The 11,189-nt window shown below is 34.4% G+C and overlaps 1 protein-coding gene across 1 annotated transcript; it reads left to right on the plus strand.

The window, feature by feature from the left end:
* The first annotated feature begins 202 nt into the window (after nt 1-202).
* On the plus strand, nt 203-8,599 carry LOC118447927 (uncharacterized). The gene is made up of 2 exons (XM_035880475.2): nt 203-2,017; nt 7,413-8,599. Exons 1-2 carry the CDS (start codon nt 751-753, stop codon nt 7,730-7,732), a joined length of 1,587 nt encoding a protein of 528 aa, XP_035736368.1. The 5' UTR covers nt 203-750; the 3' UTR covers nt 7,733-8,599.
* Nucleotides 8,600-11,189: the final 2,590 nt, after the last annotated feature.

The following is an 11,189-nucleotide window of genomic DNA, read 5'->3' on the forward strand; positions in this document are numbered from 1 at the left end:
ATCGATGACTATCGTAAAGGCAGGTCGTCGTCAGGCGTGACACGGACGATGAACGTTGAATTTTGATTGGACGAGAGCGCGCTCAGTTCGGCCAATAGTTTCGAAGAATTGCCGCGCGCCTCCACCTCTCATTCACGCCTCCAAGAAATAGGAAAGAAGACGAAAGAGAGAGAGACGTCAAGATCGACTCCGCATCGATAGATCTCGAGAGCGCCGAAAGTCCAGTCGTTCGAAAACACAACCGCGTTCGACTTCCTCGTCGCGTTTCTTCGTCTATCAATAAGGAAATACTATTCTTATCGTTATCGTCGCCGTTGATTGAAGAATAAACTTTTTTGTATATGTAAATATATACAACAAAAACAAATCTTCCAATTGTGCGCTGAGTAGAACAATATTGAAAGAGAGAGAGAGAGAGAGAGAGAAGGAGAGAAAAAAAAATAAATCGAATAAAAATTCGAATCGAAGTGAGATAGTTCTTTTTTTTGCGATAGTGTGAATCATCGAACGAAATTCATTATTATGTTTTGTTTTATTATCGCGCAAGCCTGAGATAGAGATATTAAATCAGTTACGTAGGAGGAAAGGGAAGAGAAAATTAAAAAAAAAAAAAAAAAAAGAAATAAAGAAAAGAAAAGAAAATAGTAAAAAGAAAAGAAAAGTACTTGGTTAAATTAGTTGGACGAGATCCGCCCAGCGGAGAAAATGTCCGACGCGAGTGCGTGAGATCGTGAGAATAGAGAAGTTTCGATGGATCAGAGCATGATAGTGACGTCGTTGCCGCGAGGAGGATCTCTGTCGGAGATCAGTCGGAGACAACATACGACGATGAAGAACGAGTCCGATGGTAACGTTCATGTACATGGACAAGAAACGTCGCAGTCCGTCGGACAATCGAGTTCTACGTTGGTTGGTACGCGTACTAGTTTGGGATTACACGGGAATTTATCGCAAAATCAAAATATGGATCAACTTATGTGCAATCCTTCGAGTACGGAGGTGGCACGTAAGCCAGGTGCACGTCGTCAAGAGAAACCACCATATTCCTACATAGCCCTTATAGTGATGGCGATACAATCGAGCCCAGGAAAGAGACTGACCCTCTCAGAAATTTATTCCTTCCTTCAACAACGTTTTCCATTCTTTCGTGGCGCTTATCAAGGCTGGAAGAATTCCGTTCGTCATAATTTAAGCTTGAACGAGTGTTTCATTAAATTACCAAAGGGTCTTGGTAGACCCGGAAAGGGTCATTATTGGACGATAGATCCCTCGACTGAGTATATGTTCGAGGAGGGTAGCTTTCGTCGTCGGCCACGAGGTTTCCGTCGCAAGTGTCAAGCTCTTAAACCCCAATACCCACAGTATTTCTCTGCTAGCGGACCTGTAGGGGTTCAGGCTGGTTACGATAATCTAACGGCGTCCGGTGGCATGGAATACGCGAATGGTTATCAAAATCAATATCAGAATTATCAGGAGTACGCTATGTATGGACCTGCGGCAGCAGTTTCCGCGGATTGGACCTATCCTGAGCCGAGTTATAAGACACCTCCTATAGCCGAAGTCACTTATAAGACAACCGAGGTCACTTATAAAACCGGCGAACCTTCGTCAGTTTATCGTAACGGCGAATTGGTTACGTTTAAGAGCGAGCCCGGTTATGGCGTTGGAAGGAATCAGGATCAACTGAGTTCCGTTGCCGCTTACAGACCCATAGACGGATTTCAGCTGAAAGATCATCATCCGCAACATCATCAGGAAACGATATACAAGGACAACGAGGGTATGATGATCTACAAGTGTGCGGGTAATCCCACCGTGAACGCTCAGCCTACTACCGGACAAGACTATTACGTGGGTTACGGTGCTATTGGTGTCAACAATGCAGGCGTTGCAGCCACGACTAACGTCAACGTCAATCTCGCCATGCAGACTGTCCATGATCAAAACGGGAACGGTAGTCCTGCTGGAAACGTAGCTTCGCCGCACAGCGCTTGTCAGACACCTGTCACCGATCACGGTGAGTTTCAATTTTCCCGCCATTTTTAAATTCCCATAATTTTTCAAATAGCTTGTCTCAAAGCGAGAATACGAACGTTATAAAATAAACACAATACGATTAGATTTCATCTGATATATTTTCTGATTTATGTTTCTAAGAAAAAGATGGAAAACAAAATAACAAATTTTTTAACGATATTAATTCGAGCTTTTCACTTACTTTTGGTTTTCTTTTAATCTGTAATTCGAATTTCACTTGTATTATTCGATAGAAATTTTATTTCTTTTTAACTGCAACTCGATGAAATGCAAAGTGACCTGCCATAATATTGATAAAAAATCAACGCTCGTTCCTCGATACGATTTAGCGAATTAGTAAAATAAAATCATTCATAATAAGGCAATACTCCACATAATTTATCTACTTATTTACTTATTAATATATCGAATATCTTGACAATTTTTGGGACGAAATAAATCTATGAGTTGAAATAAAACAATAAAACGTTAACAACGTCGATGAAAAAAATAATCACTTCTCTTTATACATTTCTAATTTGAAGAAATTCAATGAATGATCCCGACTTTCTTCGTTTTCTTACATCGACACGGTCTATCCGTTTGAATCCGGCATGATGTTGAAAAAAATTTTGTTGAGGAATATCAATCGACACAATAACATTAATAGACATCGATAGGATCAAGCTTGGCATCAATTGTAATATCATTTGATTGCATGAAGCATTTTGTGATTCAACATGAAATGTGAATAAAACGTTATTGATCTTGCATAAAACACAAACGATTAATTCTCGAATCCTAATTGAGATACTTTTAGATAGTATCGTCGGTCGCTGGTTGCGAACAAGTACATGTTCAAACTTCTTTTGAATTATTGTAAATCGCGAGGAAAACATTAGCTCGTGGCGATCGTGTTGTCGTTTTGGGGCCATCTGGAAGACCGGAGACAGTTTACGAGCTCATGGCCGCGCCCGGCGCCAGAATCCGTAATACGAGACTCAAGAACGCGTCTTTTAACGCATACCTACCTACCTCGGACCATTCTGGGATTCACGAGCCATCGAGTCTGCTCGAGCATGTCTATCTTCCCTTCGAGACATCCTTACCTTCCCTTTAATCTTTTACAATTTATTCGACTATGTTGAAAAAATAAAGGGCACGATTTAAAGTAGAAAGTTAATCAAAAAAGAAAGAAAAACGGAGAAGAAAAGGAAACTAGAAGATTGGACGATAAATTAGAAACTATTTTGAAAAAAGAAAAATTATTAATGAATAAATAAGAGAAAATAAATGAGGTTAATTTGAAAATTTATAATATACATTGGAAGGAAGATTGGACGATAAATTAGAAACTATTTTGAAAAAAGAAAAATTATTAATGAATAAATAAGAGAAAATAAATGAGGTTAATTTGAAAATTTATAATGTACATTGGAAGGATTAACACGTTGTCCTCCTGGCACTTCTCGTGTGATTCGTATTTTATCGAATCGAATGATTCTTTGTAAGGATTGGCCATCGGTTAGGTTTGTTATATTTTTCAAATATACATGAAAAGAAACGAACCACTTATCAATTATAGATTATCTATATAATTATTTGAATATTCAGAGAATATCTAAAAACAATTATAATGCGATGTGCCATTGATCAAAGAACCAAAAAAATAGATTAGATTAAAAAATAAAAAGTAAAAAAGTATATTAGATGTCTAAGTAAAAAAACGAAATACAAAAATTTGTCTTAAATTACGATTGTTGTTAAATCCTTTATAGAAGGAATTGTTCAAAGCCATATTCGAATAATATACCGAAACGATATTCATTCGAAATTTTTAAGCTCGCTATTCTTACGTATTGCACGTTGTATCGAAATTTCGATTGATTAATTAATTATTCGACAATTATCTTTCTCATCGACTAATTCATGACGCACTCATAGATACCAATCATTTGCCGATTCTCCGGAAAGGATTAAAAATGAAAGTGAAAGGAAGGAGGGAATCAGAGATTGACATTTGGTGAAAAGCGTCACAGAATCGTAAGAGTTGACAGGACCTATTAGACGAGATGACGCTTTGCCGTCACACACCCAGATGCAGCCCGTAACTCGTAAGATAGTAATTCTTCGCTTGTAAGCTAACACGTGTAACGTCGGAACTCGCGACACGCCCTCCACCTCGCATTTGCTTCCTTCTATGACACCCCGTGGAAATATCAATTTCTTGTGTCCCTTCAGGGGAAAAAAAAATACTTCTGACAGTTCAAACTTCTGACATTGTTCAACAATATTCATATATTCAATAATATAACATTTAAATGAAAAATCTATTTCTTAGCGTATGTCGTAATTTAAAATTTATTACAAATTTGTGAAAATGTATTATATAAAATAAGCAATTTAAATTATTAATATAATTTACTAATATTATCACTAATAAATTACTAATATAATTTAAAATTTATTACAAATTTGTAAAAAAATATCGTATACATATATACACATCTTTTTTACAAATATATGTATATATATATATATATATATATATATATATATATATATATATATAAGTAATCAAAATAGATTTTATATCACGAACGCTTCATGTACTTAAATTTGAAGATAACTTACCATATTAATAATAATTGTTTTCGTTTGGCGATTAAAATACGATAAATAAAAAACAAAAATTGATATCCACTCGTCGTTTTAATGCATAATATAAAACGATAAGCCAAAACAAAAAAAAAAGAAAGGAAAATCTCATGAATTTCCACCACTACGAATCCGTAAGACGCGTAAACTTTTTGCCACGTGCAATTAGTAGAGTCGCGTGCTGCTTGTATGTAAGAGCAAGAGAAAGAGAGAGAGAAAGAGAGAGAGAGAGAGAGAGAGAGCCTCAAATCGTGGCCACGCTTGTAAACATTTACAAAGCGCGATAAACAAGACGTTACTCTAATATACGTTCCACTTACGAGAAACGAAGTAGTAGCCGAAGGCAGTATTCGTGTAAACGGCTTTTTAACTCGTCAAAGAGTAAGGTCGAGAGAGTAGGGAGTTAAAATTTAATGATACTTCAGATCGGTAGGATCGAAACAAACAAAGGGTGAGCGTAATCGTCCGATTATACAATCTTTTGCGTCATACTTATGAACATAAGGATCGGTGGATGTATTGTTCTCATTCAGATTCATCATTTCTCTCTCTCTCTCTCTCTCTCTCTTCCTCTTTCTATCTCTATCTCTGTCCCTCTTGCTTATGTGATAAGTGCAATCTATTCCTCCTCTATCTTGATATCCTGTAAATCGTCGACAGTGTGTAAACTCGCCACCCACGCATTTACCACCCTTCCACCTTATCCCTACTTCACCCTAAAGCTATATCCTCCCATCTCATTTCCGTCAGTCACCGAAGTGTAAACGAGATCAATCTGCAGCCAGGGATGTTTTCTTTTGTTTTTTCTTTTTTCTTTTTCTTCTTCTTCTTTTAATTTTTTTTCTTTTTCCTTTTCTTTTCTCTTCCTCTTCCCCTTACTTTTCCCTCACCCCCCGTTCTTCCTCTTCTTCTTCTTATTCTTCAACTTCTTCCCCGGTCTTGGTATATTTCTGGCCGCATCTTCTCTCTCTTTCTCTCTCTCTCTCTCTCTCTCTCTCTCTCTCTCAGTCTCTCTCTACTCTCGACATTATTCTCGTTGTGTTACCACGAATACCGTGCCGGTATTCGAGCAGAAACAGGCTACTGTATCCGTCTTTTACAACAGCACTGTTTCTCGATCGCCTTCGACGCGTACGTAAAAAAAAATTGGCGACGAGCACGTTGGTCCACGGCCAGAGAGACTCGAGCAGCCTTCTTCGCGGAGAGTTAAAGAGAGAAAGAGAGTGAATGAGAGTGAGAGTGAGTGAATAAGAGTGAGAGTGAAAGAGAGAGAGAGAAAGAGAGATAGATAGATAGATAGAGAGAGAGAGAGAGAGAGAGAGAGAGAGAGAGAGAGATGGAGAGAGAGAGAGAAATAGAGAGAGGGAGAAAGAAAGAGTGATTTTCACCGTGCCATCGAAAGACCACACACGACGCCGTTTTGAAGCTTATGCTAGAGTTGATGCTACTCTTCTGATGGTATCTTCTGCTATAGAAACTCGAAGATAAGACGTGTATCGTCCTTAACCCTTTCAAAGTGTTCGATACTCGGCTCCGATTGTTTTCTAAGATTTTTTATGCAATCCGAATTGTTTTGCATTTATTTAAGAGATATATGTAAAATAGATAATGTTAATCATTATTATGCATTGTTATATAGATAATGTTAATAATTTAGATAAACGATTTATGATAATGAATGTCTTCTCGCGAAGACAATTGGAACGTGTACAGTTATTAAAATAAAAATTTTAATTGTCTATCAGTATTATCTAATGAGGTATTGTAATGTTTTTTTTATTTATATATTTTCTTCTTCTTCTTTTTTTTTTTTTAATAGTTTACGAAGAACAGATACAGACACAATAAATCAAAAAAAAAGAATATATATAGTGAAGCTATATAAACAAATTTATTTGTGGAAAACGATATTATACGATAGTTATATGAATTATGATATTTGTCGTTGCGAGTTGTTATTAAAAAAGGTTTGAAAAATACTTATTAAATATACGAATTTTATCGTGTAATCAGGAAAAATGACTTAAGTAAATATCTCGTCTTTTCACATATTATATTAACGTTCGAGCTCTACGATAGGTATATCAGTCTCGTTTCTTCCAGAATTTGCGTGTATTTTGTTTTTCTTTTTTTGCTTTGTTTTTTTTTTTGTTTTTTAAACGAAGAAATAAAAGGAGGGCAAAATCGAGCGAAAAAGAACGAGAGAACGAAGAAGCGAGCTCGAGACACGAGTGAAGTGGTCACTTGAGGCTTGAGACTACTTGAGAGCTGCCGGGATTTATCGTACCTATACAAGAACCGACCGATTTCTATCGTTGGAGAGAACTTTTTCTTCTTTTCCTTGGATTTGTTCTTCCTCGCATCTTCGTAGCGTCATGTATGGTCTCAAACTACGAAAAATATATCGAATTTTTTTCCTGTAACAATGCATTATCAGATTTATTGTTTACATGTATACTTATCGAATGATAAAAATTCGTAGGACGTTCAGTACAAATTAAAAAGAAAAAAGAACATGAAATAATATTTCGTTATTAGAATGATTAGAATCATTGAAATGTTAAGCAAAAAAGTCATGTTAAAAAGTGGTATTTTTTTGAGAATAATTCATGCATAAAAATAAAAGTTTATAACTTAATATCTAGGTGAATCTTTTTAGCAATTATCTATTCCCAATGAATCGATAATACAATTTGATTTTAATATCTTCAAAAAATCGTTTTTCATGTCTGTTACAGGGTTAAAAATGCAATGCTCGAATTCAAGTTCAAATAGTTCTGGAGGTAGCATAATCGATAGAAAGCCCTCGTACTTCGGTCATCCAACGGGTACTGTGAGCTTGAGTTCATTGAGTTCTTTGAGTTCTTTGAACTTAAGTAACATCGGTAGTCTGAGCATATCGAATGTGCCAAACGTAGCCGTTTCTTCGAGCCTCCATCACGCCAACACACCGCCTCCGCCGCCGCCGCCACCGCCGCCGACGACGACGACGCCAACGACGACGCCGACGACGCCGACATCGACGATGTATTACGATCAGATAAAGTACAATATGTGAAAAAGTGACAAAGTTAGACTTTTGAGAAAGGAAAAGGCAAAACAAAAAGGAAAAAACAAAAGAAAGGGAGAAAAACTTTACGTCCAAAATCATCTAAAGAAAATTATCTTAGCTCGTTGATAACGATGATAACGATAATGATGATGATATTGATGATGATAACGACGAACGACGACGACGATCATGATCGTCTCAACACGATGACATACTTCTTCAATTTGACTTTGACGATTGTCCGCCTAGAGGTATTATAATATGTATATGTATTTATGATTTATCATTAAATACCGTTGTTAATTTAAGGATAAACGTTGTCGAGCGAAATCTGTAGAATTTAAATATCTCATTCATTGAAAAAAAAAAACAAGGGGAATGGAGGAAAGAAGAAAGAAAAAAAGGGGGGGGGGAAGAAAATGAAAAAAAAGAAAAAAGGGAAAAAAGAAAATAACAAAAACAAACTGGAGTATTGTTCGTTTATTGATCATATGACGTCAGCCGGTATCCCAGTAAATTCTATAAGCGCGGATGACGTACTTACTTATTCGCCCCCTTCGAACGTGGTGATCGAGTGTGAATATCCGAGAGAACGACGTCAGGACTCGTTGGTTTTGTGGCAACGATAAGAACTCGACAGAGATTGGGAGTTAATTACGCGGCAAGACATTGGATAGGAAAAATGGATAATGCGATTCCGCGTAAGACAATACGTGAAGTCAAGACGAACGTTTCATCTGAAAAACCATGGTGACTCTCTATATTTTTTTTCTTTTCTATTGTTTTCTTTCTTTTTTTTTTTTTATTATTGATGACACAAAACATTGATTATACGAAATTAATGTCATGTTGAAATTAAAGATCAATCGAATATTGCAGATACAAAATATATTTGTGATTCATTAGCACGATTGCTAGTTAATAATTTTCATTTTAATTAGATAAATTGGATTTCTTAATTAAATGTTTCTTTTCTTTTTTTTCTCTCGTTTTATTACAATCCTCATATTGGGTCCTCAGATAAAATTCGAGATATTTGAAATGTTATATAATTAATAGATAACATATAATCTCTCTCTCTCCCTCTCTTTCTCTCTAATTTTATTAGATAACATAATTTCTTTCAATAATAACTATTAAATATATCTGTTATCTCGAATAATCTAATTTGCTGAAAATCAAGTCACGTGAATAGCTAAAGTGCCTAAGTGATATGATAGCTAATATAAATTACGTTTATGGGTAGGTATGTTATAATCTAGTAGAACTGGCCTTCTATATACAACATATAATGAATATCTTATCTCTTTTGTAGTATATACATTGATTCATTTCTTTCGATTATATTATATATATATATATATATATATATATATATATATAATTTTTTCCCTGAGCTTTTAAATAAGCTTGTAGCTAAAAATATTTTCCCATATTTAGAACGATCGAAAAGTCATACAGTCCTCTTAAATAAATTTAAGTTTTCTCTTGTTTTATCAAAAAAAAAAAAAGATAGTTCGATCGTGCCTATTCTACTATATTTTCTTTATTACATAAATCTTCTTTACACATTTCATGTTCCCACGCGCTAACTTTTTCATTGAATATTTTTAAAAAGAAAGAGGAAAAGAAGGAAAGAGAAAAAAGGAAGAAGAAGAAAATACTTGAAGTAGAGAACCATATAACAGCTCACACACTAAAGATAATGGGAACGTAAGCGATAGCAACATGTTGCTGGCAGTCTTCATCGGAACGGTTTGTCTCGTCCAACCTAGTCATAAAAATGAGGATGGTATATATCGTCGGGTCTTTTCCAAAATAAAAAATCAGGAGTTTGCTACCTATTCAAGTAATATGGACTCCCTTTCGAATATCGCGTTACCATGTGTTCAAACACCCTTTTTGCCTTCCGAAATGCACGTTCTTACGAATCACGTGAGCGTGCGGCCCTTTTTGTTTCGCAGAAACGCAGCTTGATAATCGATATCGTCACCGTCCAAAAATAACGTTGACATCTGATCTTAATTTCATTATCGCGACCGAGAGGAACACCAAGTTAGATTAATCGGATTGGTCATCCTGTAACCGATAAAAAGCAAAAAAAAAAAGAAAAAGAAACATTATCGTGTTAGCGGTTAGTTTGATTCTCTCATTGTTCTTTTCAGCTTATGAGTGGAAATCCGGATAATACAATGTAAGTATGTAGGTATGTAGATAGGATTATCTATGGAATAAATATTTATTACCGTCAATAAATGAACATATATATATATATATATATATATATATATATATATATATATATATATATATATATACACGTATATCAATAAAGAAACAATTATATTAATTGCTTAATAACTGACAATTAGAATTTAAATATAATATAATAAACAGATTAGGTATAGATGGTATAGAAAAGATTATTAATTTGCAATACAGTGGTACATATTAAATTTCGGTAATGTGCTATATCGCATTCGTTACTGAAATATCAAAATAATTTTATTTTATTAGCTTTAATAAAGATAAAAATTACTTAAAATGATTTTCTATATGTAAAGGTAGAAGACTGATTTTAATGAAGAATTATCGTCGATAATTCTTTTCTATAAAAATTAATCAAACGAATTTTATCCTATGACTATCTCAAAGGATTCATTTTTTTTTACATTTAATTAATACGTAATGACCTCGAAATTATTGAAAAAAGGTGAGTACGTGGCCCGTTAGATGCGAAAGAAAAGAGATCGTCCACCGATCACTCTTTTCATCGAATCGAGTTAGGAAACTAAGTGGAACGATTGCTTATACTATAAATTAGAGAACGTTCGCAATGTGTATGATGAAGAGAACATATATGGTGTCGGCTTACACGAAACAGATTCGCAACCGACATTAATTTCGAGATGAGATTTTTCTTCGTGATCAGCTAGGCACAAAGAGACGAGTGATATAATCGTATTTCCCCTTTAAATTTTTCATTCGGAAAATTTGTTACACTAAGATCAATCAAAACTAACTCGTATCCAACGGCTGTTTTTACAATAACTTTATATAAATATATATATATATTTTATTTACATAAAACTTGATACATATCTTATAGATATATGTTTGTCAATAGTTATTACTAATATGATAGTCTTACAATTAATATACGTAGATAGATATCTAGTTTCACTGCACTTTTCTTTCGAGAATTATACACTTCCAATCCATTGAGATTTCCTTTTATTCTTGTATATATTATTTTATCTAATTATAGTTAAGATATGCACTCTCACTTTTTTCTAATAATTTGAAAGTTGCTTCCTCATCAAGAAAAAATTGTGATGCGTCGTTCTAAAATATTTAATGGTAATAAAATGACAATCAAATTAATAGAAAATTAAAAGGATAGATAATATCAAGATTAAATAAAAATTATCTAATATGATAAATTAAATTATAATGACGACTT

This window comes from Vespa mandarinia, chromosome 22 (assembly GCF_050613455.1).
Source record: "Vespa mandarinia isolate Hongniang chromosome 22, ASM5061345v1, whole genome shotgun sequence".
In the NCBI taxonomy this organism is placed as follows: domain Eukaryota; kingdom Metazoa; phylum Arthropoda; class Insecta; order Hymenoptera; family Vespidae; genus Vespa; species Vespa mandarinia.

Coding starts and splice junctions, on each gene's coding strand:
- LOC118447927 (XM_035880475.2), top strand. CDS start 751: ATGGATCAGAGCATGATAGTGACGTCGTTGCCGCGAGGAGGATCTCTG. Junction 2,018..7,412: donor GACACCTGTCACCGATCACG/GTGAGTTTCAAT, acceptor TGTCTGTTACAG/GGTTAAAAATGCAATGCTCG.